This window comes from Cetorhinus maximus, chromosome 26 (genome assembly GCF_964194155.1).
Source record: "Cetorhinus maximus chromosome 26, sCetMax3.hap1.1, whole genome shotgun sequence".
Taxonomy (NCBI): domain Eukaryota; kingdom Metazoa; phylum Chordata; class Chondrichthyes; order Lamniformes; family Cetorhinidae; genus Cetorhinus; species Cetorhinus maximus.
Window position 1 is genome coordinate 31,462,404 of NC_135904.1, and position 20,377 is coordinate 31,482,780.

The 20,377-nt window shown below is 41.9% G+C and overlaps 1 protein-coding gene across 1 annotated transcript in view; it reads right to left on the reverse strand.

Annotated features, from left to right (window-relative positions):
• Positions 1-4,090: 4,090 nt before the first annotated feature.
• saxo2 (stabilizer of axonemal microtubules 2) overlaps positions 4,091-20,377 on the reverse strand; it is a 36,247-nt gene continuing 19,960 nt past the window's right edge. The window contains exons 3-4 of the mRNA XM_078529914.1: positions 6,462-6,664; positions 4,091-5,076 (exon numbers count right to left, since the gene is read on the reverse strand). Coding sequence (XP_078386040.1) covers positions 4,091-5,076; positions 6,462-6,664 — 1,189 coding nt within the window. The remainder of the gene's footprint in view (positions 5,077-6,461; positions 6,665-20,377) is intronic.

Sequence of the window (20,377 nt, forward strand, 5' to 3'; positions counted from 1 at the left end):
TCTCGGGTGCAAGCTAAAGCATTTTACTGCCTGTCAGCTTTCTTTCATAATGGACAAAATCTTTCTTGAATAACACACGCCATTATCAATGGGCAAATCAGCCAGCAGTTCAAGGAATGAACAGATGCGCTGTGATTTGCAGATTTCCAGAACTTGCTGTTTGATTTGCTCTGATCCACTGTTAGCTTGGATTTGTACATTAATTCATTAAAGTGGCCAAATGAAGTCTGGAGTAATAATTAATTTTAACAAATTGATAATTGTATTGAAATGCCAATCAATCTTTTTGGTCCATAAACTGAACAATTTAAATTGTTGAGTCTCATTCTAATAGTTAGTAAACAATTTGGGATTTTATGGGCTGAAAAATATGGGGGACAGACAGGACGTCTGCACCGCGCCCCCATCACCCTGGGAAACCATGTCAGTGTTGGGCTGACACGCTCCACGCTGACCCATCCCGCAGCTAATGAGGGCCAAATGGGACTTTCACCCTTCATTGGGGCAGAAGTCCTGCCCTCTGGAGCTGCCAGCCAATCTAATTGGCCAACAGCTCCATCAGATCCAGCAGCACCAGGAAGGCACCAGTTGCTGCTGCTGGGTCTGCTGGAGAAGAAAGGACCCCAAGGCCTTGGATCCCTGCGGCAGGTAAGTATGGGGTCTTGGGTTGGGAGGGTTTGGGTAGGTTAGGGAGAAGGACAGTGCTGGTGGGATGGGGCGGGGAGGGGCTGGGTTTAAGGGAGGGAGCGGGTAGCTAGGAAAGGGAGGCTCAACCTGGGGGTGGTGGGGTATCCCACGATCAGCAAAGGGCAGCCCCTGAAGAGTGACCCCCACCGTCCTTCCCACCTTTTAATCATTTGAGGTAAAAAAATTGGGCTTCCCGCTCTTGCCCTGCTGCCGCACAAAACATTTTATGGCGTGAACAGCGTATTATCAATGTCAATTGGCTTGATAGCAAGGCTAATTGACCCTTGTTCATTTAAATGTGGTGGGTGTGCTGCCGATTTCGGCACCTGCCCCTCGTATTATGGGGGTGTTCATGGTTGGGTGGGAAGGTGGCAAAATGGGCACCCACACCATTTTACGTGCCAACCCTACTTTACATGTTCCCCCCATGGGAAACATCCCACCAGGGCATGGAAAATACAGCCCTAAAATTGTCAAATTTTAGATTTTTTTTCTGCCTCTTTCTGTCTCTTAATTGAATCTTTTTTTTCTTCTCTTCATTTCTCTTTCTGTACCTGATTCAGTGTTCTTCTCTCCTCTATTTCTTTCTCAATTCTTAAAACTCATTGGTTTAGGAGATAGACTGCTGGTCTGGTTAAGGAGATAAACTGCTGGACTCATTGTCAACCAAGGTAAGTAGCTCACAGTTCCAACAAGTTATAGGGCAAAAATGCTCGAATTGAAGAATGCAGAAAAATGTCTAACAGAAGTCGTTTAGTGACATCCAGGTCCAGAAAGACCTGGCCTGTTGATACAGGGTGGGAAAGGAAATCATTCCAAAGGAAAGGTTAATAAGGATTGCACCATGGTGAGATTGATAACATGAAGTTGGACTCTTTAACAACCATTTCTAAAGCAGAAATCAAAAAGAAAAAGGTGATCTGAAGGAACACATAGAACATATCTTCAGTCTGTTCGGGTGCTCTTTTTCCTATTGAGTGCAAGTTTACAACTTCCACTCTGCATAAAGTCTGCTAAAATCAAATGGTTGGGGTTTCTTCATTGCTGTTCAGGGATTATGTTTAAATAAGAATGTTTTGCAATACAAGCAAGTGATTATATGAAACTGCCCGAAAAATTCAACTAATTGGTATGGAGTTGATAATTATCCCAAATTTTCTTTTGACTAAGTACAATTATCTAGACCAGAGAGAGTACATGATCAAGGCTGGTGGAATGCCGAATTTATCACATTAGTGGGGACAATTTGATAGTTACTAATCCCTATTATGGATGAACAGGTTTAGGAATGATTATGTAATAAATTGCATTTTCTCAAGTGTTGTTATGAAGTATAACGAATGTGGATATAACAGTTATATCCCCAGCTATGCCCAGAAAGCTGCTTGTACCTTTGCAGATACCAGTGGCAATTAAAATTCCTGGAGTGAAATCCGGATCAGTTTATCAAGTTTGTCAAGGCTACATTTCTGTTTGAGCTCTTTGTAACACTGGCGCACATGGACATGCTTATTCCAAATATCCCTAAATTATAGTTCAGCCACATGCTATTTATAGGGCAGAATTTTCTGCCTGTCGGGCTGGTGGGCCTGACCCAATCCCCGCCAATCCCCGCCAGAGAAGCGGGCCCCGCCGCCATTTTGCGTGGCGGGCCAATTAAGGCCCACCAGCGTGACGTCCAGCAGGAAGCGCTATGTGCTCCCTTTGCGGGCAGATTCCCCAAAAGCTAGAGTGCGCTCTTTCGCGCATGCGCATAAAAGAGCACACATCTCCCTGAGGCTAAGTGTTGCCTCAGGGAGATCGCTTACACTTTTAAAAAGATTAAAAATAGAAAAAAAAATCCTTAACATGTCCCCCTCATGTGACAATGTCACATGAGATTGGACATGTTCATAAGTTACAGCAAAACTTTATTAAACTGTTTAAAACCCTGCATGAAACCTCATCCTGCCGCTGGATGAGGTTTCATGTTTTTTCTACTTGCCGCCGGGGTTCCTGGCCTGCCCACCAACCTTAAGGTTGGACGGGCAGGTCCTTTAATTGTTTAAATAATCCTGTCTAGTTTTGTGCATTAATATAACAATGTTTAATGAGGATAAACAAGATATATGATTATTTTGGCATTTGTTATGCTCCATCACTTTTCCATATGACCTCAAGCACAGAGAAAATGTTCTCACTCTATGTAGTTTACTGTTTTGTATGTAACTAGTTATGGGAAGGGTGACCTTTAAAGTGGGAAAGTAGCAAACATCCTAAACTCTCCTCCTGGAGGTGTATATGGAAAGAACCCTTTCACAAACTCAATAACTTCCCTACCTGAGGAAGATACAGGTGGTGAGAGGAGAGGTGGGAGTGCCATCACAAATGACCCCAGATGCCTGTTAAAATGCCAACCAAATTACAACCCCTGCCCTCTATATCTAACATGGTATTTTGAATAAAAATTAATGCATCTTAAAAAAACACAGAATATGTCAGCAAAACTTTAATAAACAATAAAAACCTAATCAATTTTGAAGATGATACAGAATCACTACTGACATTTATTAACTTATTTTCATATCAGTGCATTTTTCAGTGTAAATACCAACATAAAATTTTGAATACGCTCCTGCCTAGAAAATTACTTGGTATGGTACAAAGTTAAAAAGCAGACTTGTTACTTAACAATAAAGGGACAGATCAATCAGTTTGCTTTCCAATAATTATCTGAAAGTGTGGAAATCTTTTTTACACTGTGATTTCACAGAAAGGCACGTCATTTTAGTTGATGATATACTGAGACTTTGGATAAATTCAAAAGGGCCTATTGTGATAATTATGCAATGTCTGGAAATATTAAGTAGATGATTACTGAATAGAGTGTTCTTGGGGGTAATATATTTAGATTGTATTTTTCATTGTGATTAATAGACTAAAGACAGGAGCCTTGTTTTGTTCATTGTAAAGTTACGAAATACCTAAATTACTTAGGTAATTACAAACAGGACAATTTTCAGAATTCTAAAATAAGAAGTTGAAAGCTCTGACACTGAAATGATAGTCAAAATGATATATACTGAGTGATGGACATTGTAAGAAATCAGCCAGGTTCAGGACACCTTGCTGTCCCTGTTTAAAGTATACCAATAATTCTGTTTTTTAAAGTAAACACCTAAATTCAAATTGTAAAATTATGTTCCTTCTGATATTATTAAGGATATACTTATTTCATTGATGAAGTTGCTAAATATAAGAATGGGCCAAGCGAATTGTGATTAGAGAGAGAAAAAAAATCAATGTCAATGTTTTTTTCAGAGTAAGACAAAGGAGTTGTAATTTGTATTACACAATCAGTAAATGGTTTGGTGCTGTCTCAGGAAAACAACATAATTAACATCAGAAGTTGCACCTGAAGATTCTAGGATGCTACAGCTACTTCTTTTGGAAGATGCATTTCATTCGACACCGCCAGCTTGTCCTCTGACGGGGTCATCTTGTGGAAGAATTTATGACCACGTGAATCAGTGCTTTCATAGATGTAGCCTGGTGGAGTAGGATAGCTTGCAGGACAGATTTCCAGCCTCTTTGGTGTATATTCAGTACGATACAAGGTTCCAGCATCAAATGGTATTGAACTATGTAGAGGAATATTTGATGGTTTGAAGCTCTGAGTTAGCTTAATTGGATGAGCAACATAATTGGCTTTAAAGGTTGTTAAACCATCAAATTTTGCATCTGGTATTCCCAATTCTTCAATCCTTCTGATTATCTCTGGCTTCTTTATTTCCCATGACTTAAAGTCATCTTTCATTGTAGTATTGCCTTGGAAGGGGGCAGCGACCTTTCTTGTACCTGGAGGCTTAAATGGAGCAGGTGGCTTGACTTTATGCCCAACATAATCAAGATGGGAAGTGCTATTGAAATCCATTGGCCCATCTGGTTGCACATAATCTGGATGCTTGTGGACATACGGCAAGGTGACAGGCCATGCCTGAAAACGATCACGGAATTCTGAGCTGCCATCAAAGGGCGCGTCTGATCCTATCTTGCCAGGATCTGGTTTGAAGCTTTTAGTAGGATCTCCATGAAGCCCTCTGTAATCATGCCGGTGAGTGGTGATACTGTCAAAAGGTTTATCACTTGGTTTGTATTCATCTGGTGGTCTAACATACCGTTCCCCCAGCGGATGAGGAACATAAGCAATTTTGTGATTTGTTAGACCATCAAAGGGGACATCAGATACCCTTTGTACATCGGGTGGTTTGAAACTCTCCCTTAGTGCATATCCCTTGGGACCAAAGTCATCTTGAAATGTAGATGGATTTCCAAACCGTGTTTTAGGAGGGCAGTAAGCTTCCGGAACTTTTGGTTTTCTTTTGGGAATGTCCCATAGTCGGTAATCATCTTTTTAAAAAAAAAGTGCTAGCATATTAGCTTATGGCTTCATTAATTTTTTAGGGCAATACTTCTAAACAAATGGATATGGTACTTATTGCTATTTTCCAAAAGTCTGAGCAAAATTGAAGTGTTAATTACCATATCACATCCCAATAGTTTTTGCACCAGCATTGAAGAAAATGGGAGGCAGGGATATGTCTATATTAATTAATCACAATGTTGAAGAATTATCTACTTTACATTCACATGGAACAGTCTGAATGTAAATAATACATAAATGTTTAAGTTCAAACAATCCCACATTTGAAAAGGTACATGATATCATGTCGAACAGGTGTTATATGTTGTACAGTGCATGTAACATGATTTAAAGATACAGTGAAAATGATCTTTGTCTCACAGCTGTCCTGCTTTTGAGAGTGAATTTGCCACTACCATTCAGGGCTTAACTTTAGTAGCAATGGGAGTAAGACGCTTTAAATGGCCAAGGTGAATATTCTTGAAAGATTCCTCTCCTCAGAAGGATGTAGACCTCAATCAGGTTACTTTTAAAGAGAATTTACAGGAATGTGGGTGATGCTGATGCATCACTTGGTACCATTTTGAAGATTAGCTGCTTTGAAAGACTATAATAGTCAAATTGTATCCCCAGGCTACTATTGTAACAACAAAGATTTTCTCAACTGCAACCTGCAACAGAACAAGATTCTAGTAGTTGTGGAAACTGTTCATATCACTCCCATGGGCACTTCAAACTCCAAGATTTGAAACTTCAAGAGATTGTGAATAAGGGTTTAATTGAATTCTCTTTGGGAAATGCTGCAATCTATTTTTAATTTGTTCTCTTGGATGGGGCTGGTTCCTGCTCATCCCCACTGCCGTAAATTGCTTTCCACAGTTGCTTGGCTTGCTACATCACTCCAGAGGATATTAAAAGTCAACCACATAGTGAGAAATTGAGTCATGTACAGGTCAAACCTGGTACAGGTAGTAAGTTCCCTTCCTTGAACCCATTTGGTTTTTGTGTCAATATAACAGCTTCATGGTCATTTTTTGATGCCAGCCACATAGTACCAGATGTTATGAATTCACTTTCACAACTAGCCATGTGAGTATTTGAAGCCGCCATTTTTAGGTTGCTAGCCAGTATCAAAGCCATTGCATTATCACACTCATTTGTGTATTGCTGAAAAAAGACACACATTGTCAAAGCTTTTTGTCATTTCAACATGTCTTTTTCAGCAATACTCAAGTTCTGTACTACCAAACGACTATTTGCATACTCAAATGTGTAAAGACATCCCATTACTTATTGCAGTTCCAATGTGCAGGCTTTATGAAGACTGAGATTAGAAATTTAACAAAACATTTTTAATAATTTTATAAATTACCTTTGTACGTTGGTACAGTGACTACTTTCGCTCCTTTCCCAGGCTTTGTTGGTGGAGGACGCATACTTGCTACAGGCTTAATTTTGTGAGGGCTGAAGTCTGTCTTATAGGTTGTATGATGATCCATCTCACCAGATTTTGGTCTGTACTCATGGTGAAAAGGCTCTGGTCGATGTGTTATTTCATAAGGTATATAATCTGTTCTGCAGATGGGAAAATAAGAATCAGATATTACTGCAAAGTGGTAAATTCATTGATTTAACCTCTTAATCATTTATTTAGCAAAACTATAGAAAGGTCTGACCCTGTTAAAAATGGGAGAAAATATCCAAAAAACACTAAAGGAGTCACAATGGCTTAGCTTTTAAAAGTACATTTTGTGAGAATTCAATCTTTTTAGCACCGAAGAAACGTTTGCATCCAGTCATAACCCATACGTAATAATGATCCTTTCATGCTTCTCAAATGGCCAATGAGCCAATCAACCAGTACGAATGTAATAATGTTGAGAAATTTAGCTATCGAGTGTTCAATTGTTGGAGACGATGGATGAACACGAGCAGAAAACAAGCTGTTTTACCTATGAGGCCCTAGTTGGCACAGCATTGGAGTGATGCAGGCATATAATTGGTGAGTAAGGCAGTTGCCTGGCACGCCAAAGTCATTTCACATGGCAACGCATGACAGACAGCAGCAACACTTCTCTGCTAGGCAGAGGATACGTAGGAGACTCAGAAAAAGGTGACTTGAATGATAAGTAGAAAGGCAAAAGCATAAACGTGACCTCTTAAATAAATCATAATAAATGTCAGCATAATTAATTGTAATATTTGCATGAGAGAAAATTGTAATTATAAGAGATACATATGTCACAGCTTTGTACTTACACACACAGATGTTAATAATGGATTAAAAGTGAAAATAGCAAGGTTATCCAAATGATCTTATACATGATGGAGAGAGAATGTACTGTACAAATGTGCATGATGTCACCATGAACTATATTTCCTCATTTAGAAATAATTACTAAAGTTTGTCCATTTATAGTTATGAATAGCACATGGAATTGAAGGTATGGGGTCAAAATTTGCAGATGATACTAAATTGTTGGGTAGGTGGGTGAATTGGTATTAATATGGAAGGCAACTAAAATACAGGAAGACAGAAAAAGGTTTCAGAGTGGGTGGATAAATGGTAAATTAACTTCAATATAGCAAAGTGTGATGTGGTTCAAGAGAGTACAAGGCATGAGAACAAGGTAGCAATAAGGGAATTGTTAATCTGAATATGGCAAGAAGGGACAGAATGTGTGTGCCAGCAGATAAGGCTGGAGGTTGCAAAAATAATAAAAGGACAGAATTAAAGGCACTCCATCTGAAAGCACACAGCGTTCGCAACAAGGTAGATGAATTGGCACAAATGGAAGTAAACAGATATGATCTAATTTCCATTACGGAGAAGAGACCAAGGCTGGGAACCTCAAGGGTAATTGACATTTAGGAAGGATAGGCAAAAAGGACAAGGAGCACTGTTAATAAAGGATGAGATGAGTACATTAATGAGAGAGGACCTTAGATTGGAAAATCAAGATGTAGAATCAGTTTGGGTGGAGCTATGAAGTAGCAAGGGACATTAAACACTGGTACGAATTGTTTATAGGCCACCAAACAATAGTAGGGCACATATAAATAAGGAAATTAGAGGTGCATGTAACAAGGATAATACCTATAGACTGGGTAAACCTAATTAGCACTAATGCTGCGGAGGACGAATTCTTGGAATGTATATGAGATGGTTTTCTAGAACAGTAAGTTGAGGAACCAACTAGAAAATGGGCTTTTTAGGTCTAGTATTGTCCAATGAGAAAGGGCTAATTAATAATCTCAGTAAATTTGAAAGGGATGTAGTTCAATCCAAAACTAGGGTTTTAAATCTAAACAAAGAAAACCCCCATAAAGATATGAGGGGCAAGTGGCAGATTGGAAAATTGCATTAAAAGTTATGACAGTAGACAGGCAATGGCTAGCATTTAAATAAATAATACATGGTTTACAACAAATATATATTCCTTTGAGGTACAAAAAACCAGCAGGAAAAGTGATCTAACCATGGGTAACGAAAGAAGTTGAAGATTGTATTAGATTGAAGGAAGAGGTTTATAAAGTTACCAATAAATAGAAAGCCTAAGGATTGGAAGCATTTTAGAATTCAGCAAAGTTGGACCAAAAAACTCGTAAAGAAAGACAAAATGGACCATAACAGCTTCTATAGGTATGTAAAAAGGAAAAGACTAACAAAGACAAATGTGGGCCCACTACAGGCAGAGACAATGAAATTTATAGTGGGGAATAAAGAATGGTAGACAAACTAAATTAATACTTAATGCCTATCTTCATGGAGGAAGATACAAAAAACCTCCCAGGAATACTAGAGAACCAAGGGACAAGCGAAAATGAGGAACTAAAAGAAATTAGTATCAGTAATAAAGTAGTACTGGTGAAATTAATGGGACTGCAAGTTGACAAATTCCCTGGCCCTGATGATCTTCACCTTAGACTGTTGAAAGGAGTGGTTGTAGAGAAAGTGGGTGTATTGGTGGTCATCTTTCAAAATTCTATAAATTCTGGAAGGCAGATTGGAAGGTAGAAAATGTAAACCAACTATTTAAAAAAGGAAGGAGAGAAAAAATGGGGAACTACAGACCTGTTAGCCTGACATCAGTAGTAGAGAAAATGCTAGAATCTATATCAAAGATCTGATAACTGGACACTTAAGGCTGCATCTTACCTATGTCGGGCGGGCTGCGTGGGAACGGGTGGGGGCAGGTGTGGAGCCAATCGCTGCCCACAATTGGCTGCACGCCACCATTTTATGTGGGCAGGCCAATTAAGACCCGCCCAGCGTAACACGCAGCTGGTGGCGCTCATTGCTACCTGTGCAGGTGGGGGGAGGAGGAGGGAGAGTCAGGGCCTGCGCTCTTTCATGCATGCATGCAAAAGAGCGCAGCAATTTCCCTGAGGGCAGCAGAAAGATGGGAAAACCACCAACTAGAAGTTTCCCTCCAAATCACTCATCATCCTGACTTGGAAATATATCGCCGTTCCTTCACTGTCGCTGGGTCAAAATCCTGGAATTCTCTTCCTAACAGCACTGTGGGTGTACCCACACAACATGGACTGCAGCAGATCAAGAAGGCAGCTCACCATCACCTTCTCAAGGTCAACTAGGGATGGGCAATAAATGCTGGCCCGGTCAGCAAAGTTCACATCCCATGAATGAATAAAAAAAACTCCTAAAACTCCTAATTAATCTGCCTCCCAGTTACACCTCCATTAGAGCAACTGTAAAAACGAATAGATTCAAACAAACCCAGGCAAAGCAACACGATACCCTGGACAGTGAGTTTCAAAGTGAGTTTTCTCAGTTTCGGCTCCTGTAGACAGCAACTTGATGCGCAGAGGCTGGAAGCTTTTCACACTTGTTTTAGATCTTAGAATGCCTTCTCCTTTACACATAGCCTCATCTCCTTTATACATGTTTCTCCCTTTTAATGTAAATTCCATTGTTCCCATATGTCTTTGGAACTTTACCTTTCTCATAATATAAATCTTTCATAGTACTCATATTACAACTCATATTACTCATAGTACAACCTTTGGGAAAAATAAACATACTGTTTGGCTTAGCTTTTTCTGGCTAGGTGTAACATCTTACCATCGCTTTAAAATTCAAACTAACCGACTTTATCTATCAATGCAAATGTTCCTTACTCCTCACATTCTAAAACTTCAGCCATGTTTACGTATTTAGCATTTGAAACCTAGCTTCTTGTTGATAACTCAAAGCCTCCAGACCAGCTGTCTCCAATTCAACTAAATCCCACACAGGCTCACATACACAGATACATACAGGACAGAATTTTCCCATCGTCAGGCGGATGCGCACCCGACCTGAACGGGAGTAAAATAGTGCATGATGATGTTGGGTGAGCATCCCGACGTCATCGCGCACTGTCGTGATATTTCACTCAGCAGGCACGCACGAGGGGTGCCAGTGCATCCACCGACAATTAAGAGGCCTAACCAGGCCTAATGAGGAAGATACAAGAAATTTCCCAGAATTAGAGATCCAAGAGACTAATGCATATGAGGAATTGAAGGAAATTTGTATTAATAAGAAGGTTGCATTGGAGAAATTAATGGGACTGAAGGTTGCTAAGTCCACAACCCAGAACATTGAAAGAAGTAGCTATAGAGATAGTGGATGCTTTGGTGATCATCTTCCAAAGTTCTGTAGATTCTGGAACAGTTCCTGCAGATTGGAAGGTAGCAAATGTCACTGCACTGTTTAAGAAGGGAGGGAAAGAGAAAACTGGGAATTAGAGACCTGTTAGCCTTGTATCACAAGTAGAGAAACACTGGAATCTGTTATAAAGGATGTGATAAATGGACACTTAGATAATAATGATCTGATTGGGCAAAGTCAACATGGAGTTGTGAATAGGAATCATGTTTGATGAACCTGTTGGGGTTTTTTGAGGATGTTACTAACAGAATAGATAAAAGGGAGTTGGTGGACATTGTGCACTTGAATTTTCAGAAGGCTTTTGATGGTGTCCCCCACAGGAGGTTGGTTAGCAAAATTAAAGCACATGGGTTAGGAGGTAATATACTGGCATGGATTAAGAATTGGTTAACAGGATGAAAATCAAATAAGAATAAATGGGTCATTCTCATGTTGGCAGGCTGTGACTAGTGGGGCACAATATGTATCAATGATTTGGATGTAGGGACCAAATGTGATATTTCCAAGTTCGTGGATGACACAAAGCTAGGTGGAAATGCGTGTTGTGAGGATGATAGAAAGCAGTTTCAAGGGGATATGGACAAACTTAATGAGTGGGCAAGAACATGGCAGATGGAATATAATGTTGAAAAATGTGAGGCTATCCACTTTGACAAGAGGAACAGATGTGCAGAGTATTTCTTAGATGGTGAGAGATTAGAAAATGTAGATGTACTAAGCGACTTAGATATCTTTGTCAATAAGTCGCTGAAAGCTAACATGCATGTGCAGCAAGCAATTAAGAAGGCTAATGGTATGTTAGCCTTTATCACAAGAGGATTTGAGTACAGGAGTAGCAAAGTCTTGCTTCAATTGTATAGAACATTAATTAGGCCACACCTGGAGTACTGTGTGCAGTTTTGCTCCCCTTACTTTGGAAGGATATTATTGCCAAAGAGGGAGGGCAACGAAGGTTCACCAGGTTTGTTCCCGGGATGGCAGGACTGTCATGTGAAGAGAGATTGGGGAAACTGGGCCTGTAATTTCTAAAGTTTCATCGAATGAGAGGTGATCTTATTTAACTATTTAGTAGATTTTAAGGGATAGACAGGGTAGATGCAGGTAAGATATTTCCCTTGGTTGGGGAGTCTAGAACCAGGGGACACGATTTCATAAAAATGGGGGTGTCACTTAAGACCGAGATGAAGAGAAATTTCTTTACTCAGAAGGTTGCGAATCTTTGGAATTCTCTACGCCAAAGGGCTGTAGAAGCTGAGTAATGGAGTATGTTTAAAACAGAGATTGGTATTTAGAAATCTGACAATGACATTAAGGGATGCATGGAAGTGGATGATCTGCCATGATCAGATTGAATGGCGGAACAGGCTTAATTGGCTGAATGGCCTCCCCTTGCGTTCCTATGAACAAGCAAATAATTAGGAAGGCAAATGGTACGTTGGCTTTTATTGCAAGAGGATTTGAGTACTGGAGTAAAGAAATCTTGCTGCAATTGTATAGAGCCTTGGTGAGACTCCACTTGGAGCACTGTGTATAGTTTTGGTCTCCTTATCTGGATATACTTGCCATATAGAGAGCGCAACTAAGGCTTCCTAGACTGATCCCTGGGATGGTGGATTGCTCTATGAGGAGAGATTGAGGAGACTGGGCCTATATTCTCTAGAGTTTAGAAGTATGAGAGGGGATCTCATAGATTCAGGAAGGATTTTTCCCCTGCATGGGGGCACAGTCTAGAACCAGGAAACACAGGCTCAGAAAAGAGGTAAGGCCATTTAGGACTGATGAAGAGGAATTTCTTTACTCAGAGGGTGGTGAAACTTCAGGATTCTCTACTCCAGAGGTCTGTGGAGGCTCAGTCATTGAGCATATTCAAGGCAGGGATTGACAGATTTCAGCTATTAAAGATCAAGTGGGTAGTGCAGGAAAATGGCATTGAGGTATGATCCATGATCTAGTTGAATGGTAGAGATGGCTCAAGGGGCTGAATGACTTACTCCTGCTCCTTTTTCCTATGTTCCTAGGTGATTCACCTCCTGATTCCTAAAGTCTTTCCACCATCTACAAGGGAGTGTGATGGAATACTATCCATTTGTCTGGATGAGTGCAGCTCCAATAACACACAATAACATCCAGGATAAAGCAGCCCGCTTGTTTGGCAGCCGATTCACTACCTCAAAACATTCAATTCCTCCACCACTGACACACTGTGCCAGCAGTGTACACTATTTTCATGATTCGCTGCATCAACTCTTTAAGGCTTCTTTGACAGTGCCTCCCAAATCCACGAGCTCTACTGTCTAGAAGGACAAGAGCAGCAGGCACATGGGAACACTACCATCTCCAAGTTCCACTCTCTAAGTCACACACCATCCTGACTTAGCAATATATGTATATTCTTTCGTCACTGGGTCAAAATCCTGGACCTCCCTATCTAGCAGCACCTTTACCATACAGACTGCAGTATTGCAAGAATATAGCTTATCCCCATCTTTTCAAGGGCAATTAGGGCAGGGTTCAAAATAAACGGGGGTGGAGGGTGAATTCTCCCTCGAAATATTGCAAATAGCCTGTGAAAAAGAGATGGGGGCAAAAAACTCAAGAAAGGTCAATCCCATACAATATTTCTTACATTATGGCTCCCCCATGGTTTAGGGGCTAAAGAAGTACAGGTGATAAAAGTAAAGTACTGCAGATGCTGGAAATATGAAATAAGAATAAGAAATGCTGGAAAAACTCAGGTGATCTGGCAGCATCTGTGGAGAGAGAAACAGAGTTAACATTTCGAGTCCGTATGACACTTCTTCAGAACTAAAGAAGAGTAGAAATGTGATGGATTTTATACTGTTGAAGAGGGTGTGGAGCATGTGGAACAAAATAGAAGGTCAGGGATCAGTGGGTACTCAGGAGAGATTGACAAAGATGTCATGGACACAAGACAAAGATACTGTTAATGGTTGTGTTAAAGACTAAAGAAGGTGCTAATAGCGGCATAAAGGTAAGATAGCAGAACATGTTAACAGCAGAACAAGGGGCTGTGAAAGCACAACATAGAAACAAGTGACAGATGGCCCTGTGGAGCGGGGCGGGGGGAGTGGAGGGGAGATAAAAATATATATATTTTAAAAATGAATAAATAAATAAAATATTTTTTAAAAAGGATTTAAAAAGGGGTAAAGATGGAAGCGGGTGTTCATGGTCTGAAGTTGTTAATGTTAAGACCAAAGGCTGTGAAATGCCTATTCAGAAAGTGAGGTGCTGTTCCTCCAGTTTGTGATGTGCTTCACTGAAATATTGCAGCAGGGCAAGGATGGACATGTGGGTTTGAAAACAAGATAGTGCGTTGAAAAGGAAAGTGACAGAAAGTTCTGGATCATGCTTGCAGACTGAACGAAGGTGTTCCGCAAAGCGGTCATCCAGTTTGTGTTTAGTCACCCCAATGCAGAGGAGACAGTATTGGGAGCAGTGAATGCAGTAGACCAAATTGAAGGAGGTGCAAGTGAAGTGCTGTTTCTCCTGAAAGGAGTGTTTTGGGGCGCTGGGCATGAGGAGGGAGGAGGTAAAGGGGCAGGTGTTGCACCTTTTGCGAATGCATGGGAAGGTGCCATGGGAAGGGAATGGAGTTGGGGGTGATGGAGGAGTGGGCCAGGGTGTCACAGAGGGAATGGTCTCTATGGAAGGCCAACAAGGATGGGGGGTGAGGGGAAGATGTCTTTGGTGGTGGCATCATGCTAGAGTTGGCGGAACTGGTGGAAGATAATCCTTTGAATGTGGAGGATGGTGGGGTGAAAAGTGAAGACAAGGGTGACCCTATCATGGTTCTGGGAGGGAGGGGAGGGGGTAAGGGCAGAGGTGCGGGACATGAATCGAACATTGGGGAGACTAAACACAGACTGGATGACTGCTTTGCGGAACACCTTCGATCAGTCCCCAAGCATGACCCAGACCTTCCTGTCGCTTGCCATTTCAACACATCACCCTGCCCTCATGCTCACATGTCCGTCCTTGGCCTGCTGCAATGTTCCAGTGAAGCTCAACGCAAACTGGAGGAACAGCACCTTATCTTCTGATTAGGCACTTTACAGCCTTCCGGACTTAACATTGAGTTCAACAACTTCAGATCATAAACTCTCTCAGCTTTACCTCCTTTTTAATACAATTTTAAATTTTTAAATTATTTTTATTTTTGTTTTATAAAAACATTCTTTTATTCTTTTCACCCAGACCCACCACCCCCGCCCCCCCACCCCAACTACCCCCCACCTCCCCGCCCCCCCTCCACAGGGCCATTTGTCACTTGTTACCTTACCTTTATGCCACTATCAGCACCTCAACACTACCATTAACGCTCCCTTTGTCTTGTGTCCATGACATCTTTGTCAATCTCTCCTGAGCTCCTGTTTATCCCTGACATTTTATTTTGGTCCAACTGCTCCATCCCCTCTTAAATAGTATAACATCCATCACATTTCTACTTCTCTTTAGCTCTGAAGAGTCATACGGACTCGAAACGTTAACTCTGTCTCTCTCTCCACAGATGCTGCCACACGTGCTGAGTTTTTTCAGCATTTTCTGCTTATATTGCAGATGTCTTGCCCAGAGCGGGACAGCAGAGTTTGATTGGAGGAGCAGTGAGCATGGGCGAGACAGAATCTGTGAGGAGCTGCTTCTCTAATCTCACATTCGGTCTCTCCCATGCTCACTGCTCCAGCTCCTCCAATCAAAGGTTCCCTCCCTCCCAATCTTGCTGCTTTTCCAAAGACAGAATCTATGATTAAATGGAAAGCATGGGTGGGAGGGAGGGAACCTATGATTGGAGGAGCTGGATCAACAACACTGGAGAGACAGGAGAATTCAATGAAAACTTCTCTCCGATGGGATGGGATTCCGCCCTGCTTGGTGTCCTTGATCCCAGGAAAGTCATGTCACAGCCCAGTTAAACATCTGATTAGCACTTAATTCGGCAGGCCTTCCCAAAAAGAGGCGATGAGGAGCTTTTACAGACTCTCTAGCCAATGGTCGAGATCCCTGTCATCTCCATTAAATATCATTCACTAAGTGTGTGGCGTGCACATTCTGCATGTAATATTTCATCACAAAATATAAACAAGAACAGAGTAAGGCTGAATAGTTGTCCTAAACAGTCTATTACACATTCAGCAATTGTGAGATGCAGCTTTCTGAAAAAGGCATCTTCATACTTGGTTGTTCATTAAAAGCAGAGAACGCCGGGAATATTAGCAAATCTGGAGAGAGAATCAGAATTAATGGGCTGAGTTTTCATGAGAAGTTGTGAAGGTTAAGTCAGGAAGCTTCCCAACTCAGCAGGCTTGCCTCCTTTAAAAGGGCCCCTGCCCATCATATTTTCGCTCCATGGGGGTGAGATGGAGTCGGATGCAGTTTGGAGTTGACCATGGAGGCATGCAGGTACCAAGGCAGGCTGGTTAGAAGGCCTACATTGGTTTTCTGGGACTTGACCCAGTTGTAGTAAAGGTTGTTATGCCTCCAGCTCTTACATCTTACACCCCCTCACCTCCATCCAACCCCCATGACCCTTCCTTCTCTCCCATGCCCCCTCCATTCCTCCTCATATTATGCATATCCCCTCCATGCCCCTCACTTCTCCCATGACCCTTTGTATCTCCCATGTGTCCCCTTATTCATCATGTCCCTCATATTACTCATGTCCCCTCCGTGCCCCCTCATTTTCCCTATGTGGCCTCTAGGCCCCCATGTATCCTCCCAAGTCACTCACCCAGTATCCATTATGGGTAGACCTCAGGAACCATAGCTTTGAAATGCGAAAAAATAAATAAACTTCAAAAATGTAATAGAGCTCTTACCCAAACACACTTCACTTGAGAAAAACTCTCATTAATAAAAATGTTAAATCCCCTCTAGTGGTCATTCTATTGTAAGTATAAACAAACATTCTATTTCACTTATCACATCAAAGACCTTTTAATAACTTTTTCGACTGTCGATCAAACTGTGAACTTGGCCCCCTGCTCAGAAACGTAGTTCTGTACCAGTTCAGCGCAGTATTCATAATGGGTTCAGCTATAATAACAAACTTTGGGAAATCTAAAGAATGAAATTTATTGAAATTGCAAGAACAGATGGTTAATGTTTCTATCCTAAGGTACACCAGAAGGTCTGTCAACCAATGCACTCCAAAAAGCTGTATGTTCACTTCAAGTGAAAGCTGTAGATTGTTTTTTTTAATTTTTAAGGGCTGGGGATTTAAATCACTTCAGATTGTGGTAATTAAACAGACCTCAAATTTGCCCTTCATAAGTGTTTAAACCTCCTCCATAAAATTGTGGTTTCCATACTGTGGGTCGAGGCCATTGGAGCAAAGAAAATTGAATGTGTTTGTACTCAGTAGTCAAATCAAATGGCCTTACTGAGTTCGCGTTTCTCAGCTGTGCAATTCATGCCCTGCCCCCTTCCCCCTGCCAGCAAAAATGGGATCTACCGAAAATGGAACAGAACTTCTGCATCTGGGCCATTTTTAAAGGTCTTCCTGAGGTATACCATGTGATTTTTTTTTTGCTGTTTGAGAGGGTAGGATGAATGAACAAATAGAATGAACAAATAAAATAACATTAGAAAATAGAGTAGCTATGGTGCTTGCTAGGAGTTTCTTGTGCACTTTTAGATGATTCCAAAGGCCAGCTGTGGTCCTGCATGCATGCTGCAATTAGCCTGCAATATTTCAGCTATATTTTCTATATAGTCACATTCCCAGATGCATGTGCTCTCAAAGGACTGGCAATGATTAGACGGGCACCATCTGATTATGTCTTTCTCTCTGTAATTGCTGTTGGGTCCTGAAGGTGATCATTCTCTGTGAGTCAATGTGGGTGTACTATTTCAAGGTCAATGACAGGAGTCTCAATTGTGTTTCTGAGTCAAAGTTAACCTTAATTACACCTTTAGATTTTCAATCACAACGCCTCAACACCAGTGGAAGCACTGTTGATAGTATTCCAACTGTAGTAGCCGTCTCTATGCGTCATGAAAATATAATTTTCATTATATTATTCTGATCTATTGTAAAAGTGGGTTAATAGTGGGGTTTGGATAGTTTCCTGTCCATGTGTGTGTCTGTGTGTGATTTAATTGAATTGGAGACAGCTGGTCGGGAGGCTTAGAGTTATTAAAAAGAAACTAGGTTTGAAATGCTAAATACGCAAACGTGGCTGAAGTCTTAGAACGTGAGGTGTGAGGAAATTTTGCATTTAAAGATAAATTAGGTTAGTTTGAATTTCAAAGAGGTGGAAGGATGTTATACTTAGCCAGGAGAAGCTAAGCCAAACAGTGTGTTTATTTTTTCCAAAGGTTAGTCATAATATGAACACTATAAAGGATTTATATTATGAGAAAGGTAAAGTTCCAAAGACACATCAGAACAATGGAATTGCATTAAAAAGGGAGAAGCATGCATAAAGGAGATGAGGCTATGTGTAAGAGGAGAAGGCATTCTAAGATCTCACGAGTGTGAAATGTCTCCTGCCTCTGTGCATCAAATTGTTGTCTACAGGAACTGAAGCTGAGGAAATTCACTTTGAAACTCACTGTCCAGGTCTTGTGTTGCTTTGCCTGGGTTTGTTTAAATCTATTTGCTTTTACTGTTGCCTTAACAGAAGTGTAACTGGGAGCCAGATTAATTAATTTAGGAATTATTATAGTAGTAATTTGTAGACCTATGTATGTGTTTGAAAATTTTTTTGTTAATAAATGTTTAATTTAGTTTTCTAAAAATTTCTGAAGTCATGGTAGTTTTATTACTTCTGAATTCAGGGCACGCATCTCGAAATAAAATACAAATTGCAAAATAGTTGTGACCGCGTGATCAAGTTTCCCTCATGGATTCAATCCGCCTGGTACACATCATCTGCCATGTTATAACGCTATGCCAGAGCTCTCTCTGAAACGCATATAACTGGATGGCAGCATTGCATGATCAAGCTGCAATGTGTTCATCTGTTTGTACTCCTGAAGCATCCACCTTTTCTTAGCTGATCCTAACCTCGCTGCTTCACCATGCTGGGCACCATATTTAAAGTGTAGCCGTGCGCACACTTCTCAGTGCTTCCAGACCAGGACTGCTGCACAGAAGCCAGGATAGTGCCGAATAGCAAAAATACTGCAGCCCTTCATTTTAGTCGTATCCCTTGAGTACCTTTGCGGCGCCGTGGAGGCCCGCCGTGATGTCCTCTACCCATAGTACGGTGGGCAGCAGCAAAAACAATCCAGCATGGGAGGCAAGGCAGCGGTGATCAATGCCAATGTCCTGCAAAAGAGGACAGCCACCCAGTGCCACAACAGGAATGAATGGTCTCATTTGTTCCACCAGGATAAGTCACTGTTCTCATCACTCTCAACTCACACACTCACAAACCTATCACACATCCATGGGGATTTCACACCTCAAGGGACAACACTACTAACTCTCACACACACCCTCACATCTCCATCAGGCTCATATCACCTTGAGCTCATGTCTTCATCCCGTCCATGGCTCTGCTCTCCACACAAATATTCCACGCAGTGCCATGTGTCCTGCTCACACTCTCTCCATCTGTTTTTCTGCAGGAGAAGCTAGCTCACATTAGCAGGGAGAGGTCCCAGACCAGGGGGTGGACTAACCCGCATTAGGCCCCTCACTCACTTTGAGGATTGTGCGATGAATGGTGAGGACGTGGACCATGCCTGTGGTGGCGGTGAGGTTGGTGGTGAACATCCTCATGAGGATCCGGCACCACATCCCTCCATCAGCGAAAATCCTGCTTTTGACCGTGCTTTCATGTACTAATTATCTCTACTTTGGTTCACAGGGAGCTCTGCAAGCAACCGATACCCTCAACCAGCCAGTCCCTCAGCTCCATCCACGTCCTCACCTCCAGCCAAGAGGATACCTCCTCCTTTGAAGAGCTTGAAATAAGCAGCCTGAAAGACCTATCACAGTGCTTACTCACACCCTGCACCAGCGCAGAGACATACATCTCGGGTGGGACCTAGGTCTAGAGCAGTCTCAGGTTCACAATCTGGTGGTCACCTCACAGACGTGTATCCGCAGCAGAAGGAGGCAGGTGAGGCCGAGCCTCACAGGACTGCTGAGGAAGAGGCATCTGTGAGGTCAGAGTCAGATGATTAACCTCTGGATTTGGCCTTCCAACTCATCCAGGAGAGTCAGCAGAAGGTGGGGGAACATCATGCAGAGCTGTTGGAAGCCTTCAACAGAGTAGCATGCAAGTCAGAGGAGTGCGTCTGTCTGCTCTCTGATGAAGTGGTGCACACATGTGCACATATGGAGGACTCCATGGGAAGGACAGCAGATGCCATGGAAAACCTGGTTCAGCAGACGTGGAGATGTGTGCAGACCTGCACTCCATCGCAGGAGCCATGGGTGAGTCCCTGCAGTGACAACGTGAGAGGGAAATGGGGCATCTCAATGTCCCTTCAGGTGCTCCTTCCCCTCAAGGAGTCAGGCCGGGCTCTTGGGCACCCAAAGGGAGGAGGAAGCAGCAACTGGACACCCCTGGGACATCCACTCAGGAATCTCAGAGGCTGTCCTCCAAGTCCCCTTTGCCTCTGAGCCCCTTAACCTT